At 49.8% G+C, this 21,931-nt stretch overlaps 1 protein-coding gene across 5 annotated transcripts in view; it reads left to right on the top strand.

Annotated features, from left to right (window-relative positions):
* The first annotated feature begins 766 nt into the window (after positions 1-766).
* LOC132486348 (core histone macro-H2A.1) overlaps positions 767-21,931 on the top strand; it is an 80,512-nt gene continuing 59,347 nt past the window's right edge. For 4 of the 5 annotated variants that reach the window (XM_060093387.1, XM_060093385.1, XM_060093386.1 and 1 more), the window contains exons 1-2: positions 767-939; positions 10,915-11,119. In XM_060093387.1, the coding sequence (XP_059949370.1) occupies positions 10,948-11,119 (172 nt within the window). In that variant the 5' untranslated portion in view covers positions 767-939; positions 10,915-10,947. Of the gene's footprint in view, positions 940-1,165; positions 1,384-10,914; positions 11,120-21,931 lie in introns of those variants that run through there. The other variant, XM_060093383.1, reaches the window with a different exon arrangement.

The raw sequence follows: 21,931 nt of genomic DNA, 5'->3' as shown, positions 1-21,931 counted from the left end.
ATAAGTTTTGCATCGGCCCCTTTTTCTGCTTGTCTGCAGTTAAAAAAAAATGTGTGTGATGATAAAGAATCACTGTTTATATTAGTAAATCTCAACTTGGGTCCAAGAGTGAACATTTGCTGAGTCGAAGTAAACACCTTCCATGCAACAAAGCAGATCCAGACTTCTCGGGGTCACTATGAAGAACCCCAGGGGTGCACAGTAGCTGGTCGTGGGGAAGACCAGGTTTGATGGGGGCTTGTGTCTAAAGACAGCGGGAGGTTCTGAGGTGCGCGGGAGGTTTGCACTGGCTGGGGAGGGAAAAGTGCTTGCTGGTAACAGCAGTCCTGCCTCCCTCCCTGCGTTAATGGTAAGGCTTCTAGGGATGGGCAGCAAAAGCCCCCCTCAGTAGGCGCTCAGTAAGTGTCACTCGAGACGCAAGGCTGGGACGCGCGCTGGAGAAGCGCCTCTGCCGGGGTCCCGACCCTTTCCCAGGACTTAGCTCAGGGCGAGGCCCCGGCTCGGGCGGGACCCAGCGTTCGGTGTCCTGGCGGGCTGACCGAGGGCTGAGGGCCAGAGCCAGGGTCGCGATGCGGCCAGGGGACTGACCCACCGACGTCCAGGCGGTACAGTGCGGAGGGTCCCGCGCGCGCGCAGCCGCAGGCTTGGGGTCAAGACCGGGGCGCCCGGGTGGCGCGGAAGGGGTGGCCGGACGCGCGGGTACGGGATGGGATGTGACGAGCGGCGCGCTGTGCATTGTGGGAATCCCGGGGCCGCGGCTACTGGTTCCAGTTCACTCAGCAGCGGAGCCGGGCGGAGGGGGCGAGCGCGGGGCGCGCGGGCGGGAAGCGAGGAGGCGGGCGGGCCAGCCAGGAGCGCGTAGAGAAAAGGCGCGAGCGGCCGTGAGGGCACAGGCCAGACACCTTGCTGCTGCCGCCGCCGCCACCGCCGAGCCGCCCCGTAAGTGCCGCACGGGCCCCCTCGCCGCGCGCCCCGTCCCCGCCGCCCGGGTCCGGCCGCCTAGCTCTTCCGGCCGAGGGTGCCTGGTAGCCTCCGGGCCTGGCGCGTACCGGGCGGCGCACGGCCGCACTCGGGCCGCCGGGCTCAGTGCGGCCCACGCCGGGGCCTCGTGCGCGCACGGCGCCCTTCCAGGCCCTGCCCCGGCCGCGCGGGAGTCCCTCTGGTTTTGTTCAAAAAGCAAACCCGGAAGCCAACTTCTCTTAGAACCGCGTCCTCCTGCCTGCGCCTGGGCGCTTTTGTGGGCAGGAGACTGCCCTGGCCCGTCCCCCGGCGACCCTTCCCCGGGCGGGCGGGCTGGACTCGAGGCCGCGGGAGGCGGCGGGGAGCTGGCCGGCCGGCCTGGGCCTGGACGCCCTGGAGCTGTTGTGCGCGGAGTTGTACTTGGTGAGGCGCCCGTCCGCCGGCGAGTTGCCGGCCCCGGCACAATAAGTGGGGCCCGAGCCCCAGGTGGCCGTGGTGTAGGCGTCTGGCTGGTATCTGTTGGGAGGGTGGGGTGGGGGGTTGGGGGATACTTGCGGGACTGCAACCAGGCAGCGGCGGGGAGGGGTTTGTCCAGGGACTGCCTGGAGAGGGGCCACGGGAACCCCCGCTGCTTTCGCTCGTCTTCTGACCGGCCTTTTGTTTGCTTTGTGGTTGGGAGTTTTTTTTTTAAAGGTAACTCCGGAAGGCTGGAAGGCTGTAGGTTCCTAGGGTGGAGAAGGCCGGGAGGGAAGAGACTCCCTGGGGGTGGGGTGGAGTGAGGAGGTGAGTGTGCAGGATGCTGTTGGCCATGCCACCTGACAACAGGTGTGCGGAATGGCGCGCCCTATGTCCACTCCTGCAGGGACCACAGATCACTCAAGGATCTTGTCAGTAGATTGCTTGGAAGGTTCTTTTAGACAAGATGTTAGGGAAAAATATTCCTGAGTTTGAAAGTAAGAGACTTATGTATTGATACAAACAGCTGAGACAAGCCTTAAATTCAATGATTACAATTACCACGAAGTCCTTGTAAGACTTTAATGATCCAATAAACAGCATATAAGAAAAGACAATTAGAGGGGCACTCCTGCTAGCTTGTCTCTTTCTTCTACCCTTGTGGTTTGAGGTTTTATCATTAAAGGGTGGGGGGGAAGTGCTTTGTTACAAGGCTTCCTGGTCTAGGGACTCAGGGAATTTTGAACAGTTTTAGGTTTGAGTGGGAGACTCTAGTTGTGAATTAGATGGAATCCATGTACTCCAGGCCACGTTTCGGTTACTAGTCTGCTTTCAGAGGAGTTATTAGCTCTGAAATGGACACCTCATGCCTGCAACTGGAATTAATACCCCTTGTACACAACTAACCAAAGCTGGGCAGTAGCATTTCAGTCTTGCACAAGAGGCTACCCGATGAAGATAAATGTGTTTTTCAACCTATTTTTCTTCCTTTCTTTTTTTAAATCCTCAAGACTTTAAATTCTTCTTTACTCTAGTTTTAGGAGGAGAGTGGGAAATCTTTCCACTTTGTTAATGTTTTAATCTCTTACCATTGTTAATGCTGATCCCTAGATAAAGGCGTTTAGTAGGAGGGAAGGAGTTAAAGTATGTGAAAATTGTTTGAGGCAGGGAGGGCCTTTAGAATGAGGAAGGGATGGCTCACATTTTATCAAACTTTAAGAGTTGTCTGGAACATCACACTTGACACTCTACACTTTACACAACTATAAGTCACTGGCTTGGTCTATACCAAATGGGCCGGGGTCAGGGAGGGGTACGTCTCAATCTGCCATTTATTCTGGTCCTCCAGAAAGCAGATCTCTGGAATATCCCTCATCCCTTCCTTCCAAGAGAGACTTGGACTACATACATGTATTCTCAGACCTGCCTCTAATAGCTTCAGAGTTAATGCTGCCCCAAGCCATTTAAAGGAGCTTTATTTAAATAAACAGAAGCATAAACTGAAAACCCAACCTGACAGAACCCAACAAGAATCTATATATGGTGTTCATCAGAATTTCAGCAGCCTCTAGCTCTCATTTGAGTGTGCCTTTGGGTTTATGTCAGCTTTTTCAGAGCCCCATTCTTGGCACATGGACTGGGAAGGGGCAGGGCTCAGTGGGGCCCATACCTGTCTTATGGGTCCTTCCCGAGTTCTGTAGGTTTAGAAATACATTGGGCCCCACCTCAGCTCTTATGAGTGAGCCCAAGTGGGTCAGCTCTTCATTCCAAAGAGTTGTATAGCTTGTTAACTTGCATCAAGCCTTCCAGATCAGTGTCTTGCAGCTTTCAGTAAATATTTCTTGAGAATCATTTTCTTGAGGGTCAGGCACTAGGGACAGAACCTGATCAAGAAATGTCCAGTCTTACCATGTCCCCTCACCTCCCAGGAGGTGAGGGGGCTGGAGGTTGAATCAATCACCAGTGGCCAGTAATTTGGTCAGTCGTGCCTCCTATGTAATGAAGCCTCCATAAACCCCCCAAAGGATAGGGTTCAGAGAGCATCCAGGTTGCTGAACAAGTGGAGATTTGGAGAGAGTGGCACACTTGGAGAGGGCATGGAAGCTCCATGCCCTTCCCCAGACCTTACCCTATGTATCTCTTCCATCAGGCTGTTCCAAGTTATATCCTTTTATAATAAGCTGGTAATCTAGTAAAGAAGGAAAAAAAAAAAAAAGAAATGTCCAGTTCTTATCCTTGGGAAGCTGATATGAGGAGGAGAAGGCAGGCAAGCAGCCATTGCAGGGTCAGTACAGGAGGCCACAGTAGATCCCATAGCAGCTCCCAGACAGTAGCCTATTCAGGAGCAAGCCCTTACCAGGCACGGAAAGGCCAAGTAAGAGTTGGCTGGGCCAAGGAGGGCAGGTGGGGACAAGCGTTTGAGACCTGCCCCACATGTGCAGAGTCTGAGAACAATGAGAACAGAGGTCATATGGGGGAACTGCCAGAGTGCTCAGGATGGCTGGATTCTAGAGGGGAGTCAGGTGAAGCCAGAGGGCCAAACAGACCAAATCACAGAGGATCCTGATCAGAAACACACTGAAGGATTTAAACTTCTTCCTAAGAGCAGTAACAAGCCTTTGAAGGCTCTGAGTAGGAGGAAGATGTGGTCAGATGTCCTTTATTGGGAATGCTTCATCAGTTTAGCAAACATTGAATAGCTTCTAGATGCCAAGCCTCACCAGGGTCTTGCCCTACTGAAGCTCACATTTTCCTCTGATGGCCTTCCATTGGAGTGATTCTCTCTGAGTTTCGCACAACCTTTAAAAGGGAGAGGAGGTTTAACGGAAAATGTCCTTATGAAGCAGGCAGACAGTGCCTTACTGCTGGTGAAGAATAGTGCTGGTTCCTGTAGTGTCACTCAGGAAGCACACCATGGAGTGGGTTTGCAGAGGTGAAATTTTAATCGCACACTAGCTTCCTGCTAACTGTTCCTGCTTGTAGTGAGTAACACTTGTGTTCAGCTTTTGTTTTTTTCCTGCCATTAAAAACCTAACACACGAGGAGAGTAGTATCTGCTGGAACAAAATGTGTGGTTTAGGGTTTACTTACTGTCTCAATTTATCCTTCTCTCCCTGTTTGCAGTCCCTTGGTTCACTGAGGGTGGACTGTACGTTCTTTAATCATCGGCCGCATTTTATGGTGTAGTGTTTTATGAATGGAGAGAGATGTTTTTCCTGATTGGCCAGAGTACCAGACCAAGTCTCTTTTCTGAGCCAATCAGGGTGCAGCTTGTGAACCCCTGCTCTGTGAGTGATAGTTGTGTAGTATATCCACATGCCTCTGGGGACATGACAGCAACGACACCGTTAATCATTTGGTACGATAGGAGTAAACGGAAGAGAATGCAGTAAACAGGATTAGTGTCCTGCGCTTCAGAATTAAGTGTCTCAGTTTTGCCTTTGTGATTGGAGTTGATGGGAAGGTGACAAATGCATGTGGACATGTGGGCATTTATCCAGCTGCAGGGAATGGATGGGGCAGTCCTCGCTCTGTAACAGCGACTTGAGCGCTGACAGCTCCGATTCCTCCATCCTCGGGTGCTGGAGATAGGGCTGTCTGACTCGCAGCCCCCCAGCCGTTCTAATCAATATTTTGCTCAAGATCAATATGCACACATTCATTGCTTAGGTAGTAAAAGACTTCACCATTGACCATTCCAATGGTTTTGTGAGTGTCCTGATTATTTAAGTTTTCTATGCTGTATCTTTTACAGAGGTCAGTGTCTTACAGATATGAGGAAGGTCAGTACTTTCCTCTGGTCTGTGTTATGGTGCCCATCTTAGGGCAGGAAGAGAGATTGCTGGAGCCATAGAATGGTCAGGGAGTCAGAAGGCCTCTGCAGGCTCCAGCCTCAGCCATCAGGGAAATTGCAGTGTTCCCTTTGGGAATCCCCAAGGTAGCTCCACAAGCTCCCTGAATTTTGAGGGTCTGGGCTCCCACACGAATGGTCCCAAAGAAGGCCCCGGACTGGTGTCTTACTTGCCACATCTCTGAGTCCTGTGGCCTTTGGAAATGCTGCCGTCGTTTTTGTCAGGAGAACCCCATCCACTGTAACTAATCAGTCCCAACCCAGCCAGCATTTGAGGGCCTCTCAGGAACGTGGCAGGGTGGTAGGTTCTTAAAGATACAGTGGTGAGCAGAGCAGCCTGGTGCATCCCGTCAAGACAGACAGGGAAATAGGCAGTGGTGATACAGTGTAACAAGTGCTAAGAGTGGGATAGTTGGCTTTAGAATGTTTATATAAGTTGGATCCGGAGTGGCCATCATGTTGGAGGGAGGGGCTAGAAACTACACTTGCAAAGCACTTTATATAAGACTGAGAATAGCGGTTGAGCATATTTCCGTGGTGGCTGAGGTGCATTATAAGGGATTTTTCTCTGGGCTCAGGGGCCACCGCAGGAGCGTCTACTGAGGAAACAGTGATTCAGCCTGGTGGAGCCCTCATTGCTGGAAATAGGGAGAGATGAGCCGGAGGTCAGTGGGACCTTGCCTGTAAAGCTAGAGTCTGGGCGTGGGGCTGCCCCACACTAGACTGGGATTGGGGGCCACACGGCACAGCCACTGCAGGAATGGGTCTCCATCGCCAGAGGACATGTTGGGACCACTAGGTAGGATTGCCCCAGACTGAGGGCTGGAGAGAGTGTGCCAGACTGAACGAGTGGCATGTGCCAAAGGGTGGAAGTGAGAATGAAGGTGGTTTGTGGCTCACTGAGGAACCAGTAAGCATGCCCTGTTGGTGAGGAATAGAATGGTGTGGTAGGGTGGCCGTTTACCCTCCTGAACTCTGTTGCCCCTCCTCCTTGTTTTCGTGTCTGTCTTATTCATGGAATCCTCACAGGCAGGCTTCTCATTTGTCCTGTGCTTTGAGGACAGATCACGTTGTCGCGGTCTCATCTCGATCGCTGGGGGGCTTGTCATCAAAGACCTGCTTCTCACTCGAGCCTGGCTCTTCCCTCTACAGCCTCCTCCGCCAGGGTGTCTCTGTGTGAACTTTGGGTTTCTGCAAACACGGCTCATGTCTATTGTGAATGATTGATTGTCGGAGGAGTAGCAGAGATAAAGACCACAGAGATCCCTTCAGGACCAACCACAGAATTTTCACTTCCTGGCCTGATAACAGTCAAAAAGACTGCCAAGCTAATGTTCAGTAACGAACAGATGCCAGGGTTGCCTGAAGACCTATCACTGTCTTCAAAGCCTGTGGGGCCTTCTGCAGGGCTGAGGGCTTCTGGTTTGCTGAACAGGGTGCCCCCCTGGTGGACGAGTCCAGGAAGGAAGGACACAGCTTTGTTAGTTCGATAAGGTATTGTTGCTGTTTCTCCTGTGGGCAAGCTCAGTGCCCTGAAGAGAAGGTGAATGCAGAAGAAGCCACTTTCTCCATGACGTAGGACTGTCCGTCTCTCAGAAAAGGCTAGACGCAGGACATGGGTCAAAGTAGGGTTTGACTGGTCACTCAGACCCTGGTTTCAGGGTCAGCTTTCAAGTTGGTTTGTCAGGTTACAGAGACTGGCTGTTTCCTCTTTTCTTCGGAGCACATAGCTGGAGGACATTTCCCAATCTCTCTTGCAGTTAGGTGTGGCCACGTGACCACATTCTAGTCGGTGGATCACTGTCAGGGGTGATGTGCCCCACTTCCAGGCCTGGCCTCTGAAAGCCCCCATGTGTTGTCCTCCATGGCCCTTTCCCTCCAGTAGTAAACCCTGAATTGCGCATTGAAGGGTGGGAGGAGTCTGGATCCACAAATCATCCTGCAGAGAAGCACCAGCCAGTCATGGAAGCCACTTTGGACTTTTCACAAGTGAGAAATAAGCTGGTGGGGGGGCTTATTTGTTACAGCAGCTAACCTAGGATGCATAGGCTTTCAGTGGTGGGGCTGTGACTTGAATCAGGTCAGTCTGACTTTGGAATTCAAGTTATTAACCACAGTGCTCAACAGCCACTTCTGTCACGGCCACTCCCTCCCCCCACGTTGGTGCCTGGCCATAGCTGCCCGCATCCCATAGACCTCTGAAGAGCAGGATGGACCCAGCATGTTCGTTGATTGGTTGATCTGGAGATTGCACATCATTTTCCAAATGACGTTTTAAAAATCACCGCAGGTTACTGGATGTCATGAGGCTGCATGGCTCAGTCAGAATTCTTTCAGAGCTTTGGCTGCAGCTTGGGGATTTATAGTTAGAAGTGCAGGAAGAACATGAGGAGGGGTGAGGAACAGAATCCCTTCAGGACAGGCGCCTTGGGGACGGGATGAAAACTCGGGCTGCTCTATCAGAGAGGAGCCTGACTCCAAATAAGACGTGAAGATGTTCTTCTATCAGCAGAGTGGCCGTGATGTTTAAGGTCTTTGCTGGCACCTGGGGAGCTACAGATGAGTTGACTACAGCACCTGGCATGGAGTAGCTCCAGGTTGAGTCGAGTTGGGGAGGCAGGCACACAGATATGTGCCGGGGTATGTTCTGTGGGAACACAGAGCAGTGAGCAATTCCACGGTCAGGACCGAGGAGAGGGGTTGTGTGAGCATCAGTTCAGCAGGGTGGCAAGAGGACAAAGGGTGTTTCAGGCAGGGGAAGCACCATGTATAAAAACATTCTGGACACAGCTTCACAGGTCAGGAATTCAGGGGCAGCCTGGGCAGGGGTGGCAGGAAGCAGTGCTGCAGAAGTAGTTGAAGGATGCTGTTTGTGACTGGCTCAGGGTGATGGGGAACCAGCAAAGTGGGCAGAGATCCTCTGGTGTCCATGGAGAGAGACTGGTGCTGGGGAGAACAGGTGAGAAATAGTGGGAGCTGAACCAAGGCAGAGAAGGCGAAGAGAAGGGAAGAGGCTTGAGAAGTTAGGGAAGCCTCCGTTGAACCTCACTAATGACTGGGAGCTGTGGTGGTGGGCAGAGAAACGGGGACAGGGTGGCTCCCGCCTGGCAGCTTGATGCATGGTTTTGCCACCGCTGGGGCTGAGAAACACAGAGGAGTTCACCTGCCTGTGAGACTTAACAAGTGGGCCCTGCCTCAGGCAGTTAGAACAGAGCTCTGGGGCTCAGCAACCAGGTGTGCACCGGGTTAGGGACCCGGGAGTCACCAGCATGTCGACTAAGGCTCTTGACTCAAGTCAGAGGGAAACTCTTGACTCAAGTCAGAGGGAAATCAGGTCCCTCAATGGTAATGGCTCCTCTCTGGGACAGGACATTGTCCCATTCCCACAAAGGCAGCCCCAAACATACCCAGACAGGTCCGCCTGTAGACAGAGCTGGAGTCTGTGCTCCAATAAGAACAGGCTTCTCCTTCTGGAAGGGGGGAAGCATTCAGATGTAAAAGCTCTTAGTCCAAAGGAATGGGGTTGGTCTGTGAAACACATTTGCATTCAAGCAGAAGACTGCTAGGAGCCCAGCACAGCTTTTCCCTGCAAACACACATGCACACGTGTACACATACCATTTCCTGCTCAGGGTGAGCATGGGCACCTGTTTGCAGGGAATGTTTTAAAGTAGAGCTCATTACAGAAGAAATGGAGCCAACTAATTGTTTCAGAAAAACCAGACCCTTCTGGGACTCTCTTTAGCACTCAGTGATCAATTAAGACTTGGTGCCCCCTTGACAGGGTGAAATACAGGGTTCTCATCACAGAGGGCTTGAGCCCCCTTAATTCTGGTGAGCCAGTCAGCACAGCTGCCCCAGAGTGTCCAGGAATTCTGCTCTCTGCTGTTTTGGCCATCTCTCTGTCAGGCAGGTGATCTGAGATGATCTTGGGGGTCATACTGATGTTAGGTATAGACCATGCATATCTTGAATGTAGGGTCGGGTGTCAGAGTAACAAGGACTCCTAACTTTGTGGCTTCCATTGTCATAGACACATGGACTTTGGCAGCTGGAGGGGCCCACACACCGTGGAGCCTGACCTCAGTTTATGAGAAGATGAGAGGCCTGCCCGTTTTATTCAGTGGTCTGAGCATCAGTGACTTCTAGGGAAGGCTTGTCTGACGCCCCAGAACAGGCTGAGGGCTCTGCATAGCCCCTCTCCCAGCACCCTGCACTGGCCTTTCACAGTTACCATTTAAATGACTATCAGGTTATTTATTGTTTCTCTTCCCCACCAGCTCTGGGAGAACAGGAACCACATCTGTCTCGTGCACTGCTCTCTCCAGTCCCCATCATAATTCCTGAAATAAATGCATGAATGACTTGAATGTTCTTAGTAAACATTTGTGACCCTACTGGGTGGTGCTACACTAGGAATACAGTTGGGAGCAGCCCTCTGAGACCTTGCAGTGTGATGGGAGAGACGGCGGGGTGGGGCGGGGGCGTGTGCATGTCAATGCTGTGGTGTGAAGCACATAGGAGCCCAGAGGATGGAGCACTCAGGGAGGGGTTGGCAGAGGGCACAAAAGCATGAAGGATAAAGGAGGTCCTGGCTAACAGGCACAGCCACTGTGGAGGAGGGCATCTGGGGGGACTGCCTGTGTTTGCGTTTAGACCTAAGGAAGCACAGGTAAAACTAGATGGGTGTGCCAGGCCTAGATTTCTAGGGCATTTCGTGACAGTCCAAGGGTCCTGATTTTATCTTGGGAATTGTGGCAGCAGGGAAAACTTCAAGACCTGGGCCATGGTGTATTCAGATGTGTGTGTACGGAGATAGCCCAGCCAGTGGAGGGCAGGTAGATTAGAGTGTGGCCTGTGGTGAGAAGATCTTTTCAGGAGATGTTTGTGATCGTTTGGTTAAGATAGTGGTGACCTGGATCCAGGCACAGTCGGGGTGGAAACGAGAGGACTCCACAGTAGGTGTTGAAGAGGGGGGATCCTTCAGACTGAGGGGCATTTTGGATGGGGGGTGTGGGGACCGAGGAAGGAAGAACTCTGCTCCCTCTTCTCTAAGGACAGGCCTGTCTAGCAGTCTGCAAGTGCTCAGAGGGCCTCTTACTCCAACCTGGCTGCCCACTGAACTCCTGTGAGCTGTTCTTGCCTCTCACAGATAAAGAACCTTAAGGTAGAGGTGCTGCTTTCATCAGAGGACCTAGGTATATGCCTTACATCGTCATTCTAGGGGCAGGTGACATAGTTTTCTTTTCTTTTATGAAGGCTTCAGCAAATTTATCAGCCCTGGTCTCAAGTGTATGAAAATACAATTATTAAACAAGCATATAGATTGTAGCCAAGAAATCCCATTTTCTTTTACATCATGTGGCATAAAGGCGAGGCAGTTAAGAGCAGTCATTGTCAGAGTAACGTTTATATGGAAGTGGCCGATAAAATTGATGTCATGGTATAAAATGTGAAAAGCGAAGCCGTTCTCTTTTCCAGGGCTGAAGCACACCGGCAGAATGCAGAAACTGGGCTCGTGGGGCTCAGCGGCTGCAGGCAGTGGCATCTGCTGGCGCAACCCATTTCTTCCAGGGGCCAGAGGCATGGGGAAAGGGGAGATGCCCTGTCCCCAGTAATCCTGACCTGTGTGTCTCTTGCTTCCACAGTGTGTTTACTGATCCATCTCCAGGGCCACCGCCATGTCCAGCCGGGGTGGGAAGAAGAAGTCCACCAAAACCTCCCGGTCCGCCAAGGCAGGAGTCATCTTCCCTGTGGGCCGGATGCTGCGGTACATCAAGAAAGGCCACCCCAAGTACAGGATCGGAGTGGGCGCGCCCGTGTACATGGCTGCCGTCCTGGAGTACCTGACAGGTGAGTGTGCCTGAGTCACTGCAGACACCACAGCTTTCCAAGGATTGGTAGGACCTTGTTCATTTCTTTTATTTTGAAATTTTTCAAACCTACAGAAAAGTTACGAGAACAGTACAGTGAACATTTTTACCAAGATTCAACAGTTGTTAACATGTTGCCCCACTTGCTTTATCTCCCTCCACCCTGTGTGTGTGTGTGTGTGCACGCGTGTGTGTGCACTTGGACGTTTCTGGAGAGCCCAGTCCAGTTGTTTTGCAGAATGTCCCTTAATCTGGGTTGGCCTAAGGCTTGGATTTAGGTTAAATGTTTTGGTAGGAGGATTCCGTAAGCGATGTTGAGTCCTTCTCTGGCATCGTGTCAGAAGGCGCCTGCTGTGGGTTTGTCCTGTCATTAGTGATCTTTGCTTTAGTCATTCGATCAAGGTGGTATCTGTGCATTTCTGCACATCCTGGATCACAATCTGTCACTCATTGGCTTTAGCATTCCTTAATGATCTTACCTGGATCTGTTATCACTATGGTGGTTATAAAATAGTGATTTTTCTATTTCTGTTATTTTTTCTACGTTTGTTAGTCGGCATTCTTCTGTTAAGAAAAGCTTTCCTTCTGCCCTTCCCTTCTTTTTATTTTTTGTTCTATCAGTGTTGGATTTTTAAAATTTAGTGTGTTACACGCTATCATGTCATTACTCGTTATTATGGTCACATTGTCTCAAATTTGACCTTCAAGCTGGTTTTTATGTTCTTCTGCCCCCTCTCCATCAGTTTCTGTACATTTCCTTGCTTTCCAACATAATTAGATAGTCTCATCTCCCCCTGACCTTCTCCTGCCCTAGTCTTGGAATCGGCCATCTCTTCATGGGCGTCCTTGGTCCTTTTCCCAGATATAATGTTATTGGTCTTATTGGTGGCTCCCTGGCAACTGTGGGAGGCCAGCTGGGCAGGGATACCACCCCCCATTTTTAGTAAGGAGAAAACCAACCTCTGGGCATAAAAAAATTTGCCTAGGGTCACATATAACCAGGAAGTACTTGAGAAGGGATGCACATCCTGCTCTCCTTTTGTAATGCTTTTACCACTTTTTGCTTCCAGACACCATCAGGGTAGGTGGCAGGCAGGGGCAGCTGTCTCCCTAGAGCCAGAAAGGAGAGACTCAACAAGACAAGGTGCCTCTTCCAAACGGAAGTGGTCAGGCAGTAGAAGAGCTGGGTCACTTCCTGCTATCCCAGGCCTCTCAATAAGACAAGACCAAGGTTTCCCCCACAGAGAAGACAGTCATGAGGGTTATAGAGTTTTTTTTGTGTTCTGTTAAACGAGTCTAGGCATAAAAAGTAATTGGGGTTATAGTTGTGAGGCCTTTGCACATATTTGGAACTTGGATCCTCTGCTTGTCAGAAACTCGTAGGTGGCATGGCTGGCAGCGTGAAGTAGGCCTAATTCTTCTCACTATGCAGATGAGGAAACGGAGGCCCAGAATTTATGTGTCACATCCAGGAAAACCATGTATAACACTGGCAGTCAGCCAGGGAGACCAGGGGAGAAGTCACTAGATAGGACCCGGAGAACATTTTTAAGGTCTGGCCCGGCAGTTTACATGCTGTGTGACCCAGAGAGAGTCACTTAACCTCTCTGGACCCCAATTTCCTTACAAATCAAATGAAGACAGCAGTCCCTGCTTCACCAACTCCAGGCTGCTATGAGAGGGACTTTGTTTGAGTATAATGGGAAAGCTGACATGATGTGCAAACCCAGCCAGCCGGTGTTTCCTGGTTCCCGAATGCTATGATACCCCTGGCACTGGAGTGACACTGGGGTGTTCATAGACACTTTCATTAGGTCGAGTATAATAGCAGTTTCATTTCTTCTGTCAAGCTTCCTCTTTTCAGTTAGCAGGGCGTTGGTGGGGGGATACCACTGCTCCATCATATCTGAGGCAGCTACTGTCTGTGCCACACAGAAAATATGTACGTCTTCCTTGTCTATGCCTGGCTGGCTCTGAAACTGAGTGCAGTGCTCATGAGGGCCAGGTCAGCTGGTCCGTTCTCATGGGGCCAGGCACCTTGACCCTGCACCCTCCCCACCAACTGTGCCTGTCTCTGGCTGTCATAGGTGCAGTAGTGGTCCCAAAGAGGGGTTGGAATGGTCAGGGCAGCCCAGCCCTAGATCTGGCCAAGTCACTCAAGGCAAATCCTTACTCTGGCGTTAGCCGTGTTAACCCCTGTATATTAAAGAGTAATATATATATTTAAATTTTACCAAGTCCTTCCAGCAGAGCTATTAGCTGAATCTGAGCCATTTCCTCTGCCTACACGCAGTGCTGAGTCATTGATGTGACTGTTGCCCAGTGCCTGCCCCCGACTGGGTACCTGGTCTGTGAGATGGGGCCTTGAGGGACGTCCTGAGCACTATACTCAATCACTGTTGGTGGTCACTTCTGTCTGGTTGCCTGATGGGACAGGAGCTGAGTTCTGGGGCCACATCCAGTGAAACATTGCTCCATTCCACCCATCAGGACAGTGCTGCACACCCACCCTCACTGCTCTCAGGCGGTGATCTGCCCTGAACCCCTTGGGCTGGGATGTGGGAGCACATGGATATTGAGAAGTCCTGGGCATCTGCCTGCTCAGAACTTTGGTTTTGGTCCCTGAGAGAGAAGTAAAGGTGGACCAGCCCGCTTTCTGCTCTTTGCTTTTGTTTCACTGAAGACCCTTTCCCACCCATTCCACATACTCACTGAGCACCTGCTGTGTGCCTGGCACCATGCTAGGCTCTGTATGAGTGCACAGGAATGATTGGAGAAGAAATGGTCTCTGCTCTGTGGAGCTCTCATAGTCTAGTCTGGGAGAAAGAACCAACCAACCCAGATGGTTACTGACTGTGCTGAGTGCTGTGGAGGCTGTAAACAGGACAAAGGGACCCAGGTGATGAAGTGGCCCAGGAGGGCTTCGTTGAGGAGGAGACATCAGCTGAGACCTGGAGAAGGAGACGGTGCCAACCAGCCCTGCGAGGGCTGGGGAAGGGGCTCTGCCACCCACTCACATGCGCACAATGCACCTACTGGGTGCCAGCCTCTTCCCAGAGCTGGGAGAAGCCAGGAGAGCAGCGCTCATGCAGCTTAGGGCCGAGTCAAGGATGTGGCCCAGACATCATGCTCCAACACAAGGCATCTGAAGGAAGTACCACCCATTCCGCAGGTCCTCATTGAGAGCTACTGTGTGTCTGGTGCCGAGATATAAGCCAGAACAAGACCTCCCCCCAGCCCAAAGAGCTTTGTTCAGAGGCAGGTACAGGCAAGAAAAAGGCAGTGATGATGTAGGACCGCATGTGCTGGGAGTAGGTTTCAGAAAACATTTCCTGGAGGATGCTTGTTAACCAGTTGACCAGAGCTGCCCTGCTTGCCTAGTTGTCACCTGAAGGGCCCTATGGAGGGATTGTTTTCTTCTCTTACAGGTGGCGGACACAATTGCAGGCATGGTGATGGGGTGCCACACAATGCTCTTTGGAAACGGCTGGGCCAGGCCTCCTGTGAGAAGGCCCCGGTGGAGAGATGAGGAGGGGTCTGGATGCTCAGGAGTTGTTGAGCTAGCTGCAGGGCCCACCTAGGAACAGGTAGCTCTGGAGCAGGGAGCTGACATCTCCTTGGTGGCCAGCCAGGGGCACCGCTTGGGGTGCCGCGATGTTCAGTAGGATCGGGTAGAGGCAGCAGAGCCAGGAGGTTGAGCGTGTGGGCCTTGGTGTCAGAGCCGCCGTTTCTTCACTGTGGTCTTAGGTCACTCACATCCCCAAGCTGCAGTTTGTTATCTGTGAAATGGGGCTTACAGTAACTGTGTCATAGAGTTACTATGAGGTGGAAATGAGAGGATGCACGTGAAGTGCTTTCCTGTGCCTGCACAGTGTAGCTGCCCAAATGCTGACTGATAGCGTAACAGCAGAGGGAGGGGTCCCCAGTAATCCTGCTCTGGCTGCTGAGGTAACTGAGGGTTGCCCACTTCCTTTAGGGATGGCGATGGGGGCCGTCACTGCCCACTCATGCGTGGTGTCCTTTCATCAGGCACCTGTAGAACATCTTGGCTGTTTCAGGCCTACTCGCTGTGGTTTATTTCAAGCTGCCATTTGACCCCTCCTCAAGCCTGAATCACCCTCAACACCAAGGTGCCCTGTTAACCAAACTCTTCTGTCTGGTATTGAAGGCCACTTCTGTCCTGAGCTCCTGGCACACTCATGAAAACCTTGAAGGGTTTTCTGGTTAGCTAGGAGCTGATCATGCCCAGCCCTGGGCCTGTGTTAGGCCAGAGCTGAGGCCAGATCAACATTAGAGCATCTGGACAGGCAGCAGCCTGGCAGGCCAGGGGCCATCAGAGCCCAGATAGATGATCTCCTGTGAAGAGCATGTCTTTGGGGGTGAGGGACCATGCTCACTCATGAGTACTTCGTGGGTGAGTACTCCTCCTTAGGGTCTGTTCAAGGCTGGGGTGGATGTGGGAGGAGGATGTGGCCTCGCATCTTGCTGTGAAACTTGAAGCTGGCATCTGTTTCTCCTCTTGGGTGCAGAGCCCAATCATCTGCCAAACTTAAAAGGAAAAGGCAACATCTGGAACAAACTTGAGTCTGGTGACCAGACAGCTCCTTCCACACACCTCTATGTGCCTGGCAGCCCTTCTGCCTCTTCCCAGAGCTCCTCCTGAGGAATGTGATGCTGTTTGCTGGTCTTCTCAGTGCCCCAGGACAGTCCATTCTCCACCCGTTGGCCCTTGACCTTCCAGCCTAGGCGATGATAGTAGCCCCACCTCTTGGGGTTGCTTTGAAGATTGATACTGCATCTTATGAATTTAGCCAGCATTCCTACCAAACACTCAATAAATGATGGATAAAAATAAGTATTATCATGGGGAAACTGAGGTAGTTTCTTTTTTTTTTTGGCGGTATGCGGGCCTCTTACTGTTGTGACCTCTCCCACCGCGGAGCACAAGCTCCAGACACGCAGGCTCAACGGCCACGGCTCACGGGCCCAGCCGCTCCACGGCATGTGGGATCTTCCTGGACCGGGGCATGAACCCGTGTCACCTGCATCGGCAGGTGGACTCTCAACCACTGCGCCACCAGGGAAGCCCCTGAGGTAGTTTCTTTCAGGCATCATCTTTGTCCCCATATTACTGTGGTACTTTTTTCTTAAAGGATATTTAAAGGGAACTTGAATTTAGTTCAGCTCAGAAAGCCTCTTTGGAGTTTCTTCCCTCTGCTCAGCACAGCACTGCTCAGTGCTGGAAGGTATAGGAGACATGAAATGAGGAACACGTGACATGGCTTTTGCCCTAGTGGAACTTCCATTGATGTTGGGGACAGACAAGCCCACAGACCAGTAGGGGAATAGGGCAGGTCTAAGGGACAAGTTAAAAGCACTGGAGTCCTACAGTGGCGGTAGCAGGGGGAATGAGAAGTGTGTGGAAGAGCAAAAAGCAACCATGCTACGATTCGATAGATGCAAAGCACTCTGGGTCAACATTGCTCAGGCTGTGTTCAGCAGAACCGAGGTGTTTGGTGAAATCTAAGAGGTAGTCCACCGAAACATAGGGCTCTGTGGGTGAAATTAGGAGATGGCTAGATTCACACTCCCTCTTTTGAGATGGATATGTGAATACCTTTGTTGAGTTCCTGAGTAAAGGAACTGGTTTTATTTTGGGAACCACCGAGAATCCGCTCTCTTTACTGCAGGACTTTTCAGAGCCTTTAATATACTGGTGTCCCATGAATCCCCAAGGGAGGGAACTGTGATATGTAGTGGTTCCCAAACTTATCAGAAAGCCTTTCAAGGAACACCTGTAAATACCTTGCACCATACCGTATGGGGACACTTATGGGTTAGGCCCACGTACGGTCCATGAGAAATGAAGAGTGCCAACTGAAGAAACAAAGCTGAAGGCCACCATGAAGGATGCATTTTGGTCTGGCTCATGGCATTGAGGCGCAGAGCTTGGCTAATAGGTAAGGAGACCTAGGTGTGCCTCCTCCACACAGGGCCCAACACATTAGAAGGTGCTTCAGCATTCACACAGGGAGGCTATGACTTGGGGAAGCTGTGCAGTTATTCTGCTAAGCTGAGCCACTCATGCATTGACTCAGGGAGGGCCCACCACTCTCCAGGGCTGTGCCAGTCACTGAGATGCCAGACAAAAGTCCCTGCCCATGGGACTTACCCTGGAAGGAAGTGCCTTTGGAGTCACCCACCCAACGCCTGATGACATCTTTTTCTTTTTCTGGTCCAGAAACCCTGTTACATAGCCTGATCACAGAGCTTATTCTGCCAGCCTGCCTCCTAGGATGTAAGCCTGTTTGCAAAAATCAAATCTGTTCTCAGAGGATTTCTCGACAGTAAGGAGGATGGGAAGCACTGGCTGCCAGCTCTCAAGACTGACTGTTGACACTTTGTAATAAGTGTAGACCCCCCACTCCCCCAGGGGACCACCTTGAGAGTTCTCCTGATTTGGATACCCCAGCTCTGGTCTGTTTAAAAACCTACTGTTGTAGTATTATATTTCCACCTCTTATAGGATAAGGCCGTGGCTAGGATTTTTTTTTCTGTCTTCTTTGGCTCTAATCTACGAGATGATGAAGATATCCAGATTTGCATATTCTTAACCCCCTCCTCCTTTTCCATTTCCCCATGCCCTGTCCCTCCCCATGCCCTGTGTTTCAGACCTCGGTCTTCCCTCTCCTGTTTCTCGTCAGTGACCAGGACCTCCACACTCTTCTAGCAGGCACCTGGCATCGCTCACAGCAGGCACTCCAGTCTGAAACTGCCTGCGGGTACTTCGCTAACCATGGGGAAGTTTACAGGGCCAGCACCTGACCTGGGGAACAAATAGGGTTCACCCAGGGCACCCTTATGGCTACTTTACAGACTGGATGAGTCCTAGCCCTTGTGCCTGACTGCATCCTGTAGTAAAACCCCAGGGAAAAGGGATGGTTGTTAAAAATACATCTTGCTATCTGGTTTTGGCTATTAAAGTGATCATCCTCATCCCAAATTTCAGCTTGTTTGATTTCTAATCTATAACTCAGGTCAGATGTTGCATACCCCTTTGGTGTTAGTCACTGTCTGCACTCCAGCCCTGCCCCCATCTCTTGTAAGTATAGTAGGGAGAGGCCTCCTCTGTCAGCAGTGTGTCCTGTTACACAGATACTCATTTCAACAAACATCCATCCACTTGGCATTTCTGGCCTGGGAAAGAAAGGATTCGATAAGCTTGGAAGATGAGGGTAGGCGGAGCCTGCAGTTGTCTCTGTCACTTACCTGGCCTCTTTACCACTTTTCTATCCGGAACAGCCAACTGTGTCCTGTACTCACACAGCTAAAAATAGGGCAGGGAGAAGAGGACAGGCTGGCTCCTTGATGCTCTGAGGCTCTCTGAATTGCTAGGTCTCTTGCTTGTTTGCGTGACCACCCTACCTTAGACTTATACTTCAGGCCAGGACCCAGCTAACTCTTGCCAGTGACTTCATGCTTCCCTGGGGCTCCCAGAACCCCACAGCACTCACTGTTCTGCAAAGCCCTTCAGCAGCTGAAAGGGAGGACTAGATTTTAAGGAGCCACAGGGTTGCGACTAGAAAAAAATTGGAAACACAGAAGTTGAAACTCCAGTGTACTGGCAGCCTATATTTAAATGTATGTTCTCTTTTCCAGTTATGTGAGTAATTTATGTTTGAAAATTTAAGAAGGGAAAACTCACTCATAATCCCACTGCCCAGAGATAGCCGCTGGCACTGAATGCCTTTTGCGCGTATGTGTACATGCATGAAAGGGAGTTACATTTTAGTCTATTTGTTTTTATTAATATCTGCTATTGATGATCACTGTACATGATCATACAAAGCAAATCATGAAGTCATTAAGGGAGAGCTACATTGTCAGTCCTCCTCAGTCTCCCAGGAGGAATAGATGATTCCATGGTGGATGAACATTCAAGGGGCGCTTGAAAAAAGCAGCAGTTTAGCACAGTGTTCCCTTGACATTTCCCTGATGACTTGTTGTCAGATGGCCAGCCTGTTAGCAGACCCAGGTGAGTCAGACCTCGGGGCTGAGGCCAGACATAGAAACCACTGAGGGGTGGAGTTTCCCCAGTGCTTCACTTCCCCATCCCAGGTGTGGAGGCGGCAGCACGGCTTGTGGACGTGCTTCTCCCAGAGCCACTTGAATCTGCTGCAGAGCTCAAAAACTGAACTTTTATCTGGTCCTTCATTCAGTCCTTCTAAAGAGGCCATGAGGTTGTCCAGGAGAGTGTAAGTGTGACCTGGGCCCCCTTCACAAAACAGTGGCCCCATGTCCCCTGCACTCCCAGCCCCGGGGGTTGGACCACATCACTTGGATCAGAGAAAGGAAAGGTCTCATTGCTTTCTTTTGCAAATATTTTCTCCTGCTCTGTGACTTCATATTCTCTCAACATTGTCTTTCACAGAGCAGATTTTTTTTTATTTTAAAAAACTTTCAATTCTTTTTTTCATGTATTGTGCCATTGATGTTGTATCTAAAAAGTCATCACCAAACCTTGAAGTCATCTAAATTTCCTCCTATGTTATCTTCTAGGAGTTTTATACTTTTATATTTTACATTTAGGTCTCTGATCCATTTTGTGTTAATTTTTGCAGAGGGTGTTAGGTCTTTGTCTAGATTCAGTTTTTTGCATGTGGATGTCCAGTTGTTCCAGCACCATTTGTTGTAAACCTCTCTGCTTTCTTGAAGATAAGCCACGTTGCCTAGGAAACCTCAGTGGTCAAGGATTCTCACTGTTGCTTCATGATTTCCCTTTGAAGGGCTATATGCAACTTTCATTTCTGTCATTGGGGTCAGCACATGCATAGCTGAGTTCCCACCAGAGGTTCTGTTTTTGTTTGGGCCAATGGGAAGGCACAAAGCACTACGAAACTGATTCTGGATTTAGGCAAGGAAAAATGTGTGACCCAAACTGTGCATGCCTCTTTCATTCAGACCTTCCATCTGGGCTCACTTTATACATCCTTTAGAATTTCATTTAGTGAGGTCTTCTGGTCGTAAGCTTTCTCAGGCTCTGATTTTTTTTGTTTGTTTGTTTTGGTTTTTTTTTTTTTTTTGCAGTACTCGGGCCTCTCACTGTTGTGGCCTCTCCCGTTGCGGAGCACAGGCTCTGGACACGCAGGCCCAGTGACCATGGCTCACAGGCCCAGCCGCTCCGCGGCATGTGGGATCTTCCCAGACCAGGGCACGAACCCATGTCCCCTGCATCGGCAGGTGGACTCTCAACCACTGCGCCACCAGGGAAGCCCCAGGCTCTGATTTTGAACATGTCTTTATCTCATCCATAAAGTTTTTAGCTGTTGTTTCTTCAGTGTCTCTATTCTAGTCTCTTTCTCCTTATGGAACAAAAATTAAACATTCGAGTGTTTTATCTAAGTTCCATATCTGTTCATCTCATTCGTATTTTTCATTTCTGTCTCTCTAGATTACTTTCTGGATAATTACTTCTGGTCTGTCTTGTAGAACTATCTCCCAGTTTACTAATTCTCTCTTCAGCTGTGTCTTATCTGCTATTTAATTCAGTCACTGAACTTTTAATTTCAGTTTTGATATTTTTTACTCTGGAAGTTGTTTGGTTCTTTTGTGAATCTGCTTGGTCATTCTTTATAATATCTTGTTTTCTCTTTATTTTCAAAATTTTCTTTAAATACATATTATATACAGTTCTCATATATTTTTCTGAATAATTATTTTTCCCCAGCTTTATTAAGGAATAACTGACAAATATAATTGTATATATTTAAAGTGTACAATGTGATGCCTTAACATAAATGAAATGATTACCCAGTTTATCTGAATAATTCTAGTATCTGAAGTCTTTATGAGTCTGTTTTTGCTGGATTTTCAATCATTGTTCAGAAAGCCTACCTCTCTGCAAGGCTGCAGAGGAATTCCCTCATGCTCTTGCTTAGTATTTTTATGGTTTAATTTTTTACATTTTTAATTTGACCCATTTGGAATTTATCCTGATATATAGTGTGGGAGAGGGATCAACTTAATTTTGTTCCAGATGGTTACCCATCTGTCTCAACACAATTAATTGGATATTCCGTCTTTTCCCTGGTGATCTGAGATGCTGCTTTTACCATACATGAAATTTCTAGATATAATTAGGGCTACTTCTCGACTTTCTTTTCTGTTTCATTGGTATGTTTATCTAGTTATATACTTTATAATATGTTTCTCATATCTGGTAGGTCTTTCCTGTCTTCTTATTTTTACAGAAAGTAATTGTTTCCTTTAATAAGTAATACATACCAGTGACAAAATTCACGTTCCCAAAGGACATACAGTGAGACATGCATCTCTCCCTACTCTTTTGCACACCCAGTTCTCCTCTCAAGAGACAATCAGTGTTATCAGTTTCTTATATATGTTGCATATGTTTCTAAATATATTCTTCTCTCTTTTCATTTCAAAATAAATATAGTAAATGTAATGGGTGCATGTGATATGCAGAGACTGATATTTATATTTGAGCCAAAATCTGAGAGTGGTTGATCTGCCTCTAACCTGCCCCAACGTCCCTGGTCCCCTCAGCCAACCTTGAGTCCTGATTTGAGACTGAGAGGGACGGCCTGCCTGGATCCTGGGCCATCCTGGGGCTGCTTTCCCCCAGGATGACAGCTTTGTAGTTCACACGGCCTGCCATGGATCCTGAGTATTTGTTCTAATCCATGAAACCAGGACAGTGCCTTGGAGAACATCCCTGCACTTCCATCCTGCATCGCTACCTGAATGCTGCAGTGCTTGTTCACTGGTTTAG

The sequence above is a fragment of the Mesoplodon densirostris genome, chromosome 3 (assembly GCF_025265405.1).
Source record: "Mesoplodon densirostris isolate mMesDen1 chromosome 3, mMesDen1 primary haplotype, whole genome shotgun sequence".
In the NCBI taxonomy this organism is placed as follows: domain Eukaryota; kingdom Metazoa; phylum Chordata; class Mammalia; order Artiodactyla; family Ziphiidae; genus Mesoplodon; species Mesoplodon densirostris.
This window is presented reverse-complemented; position numbering and strand designations above follow the sequence as displayed.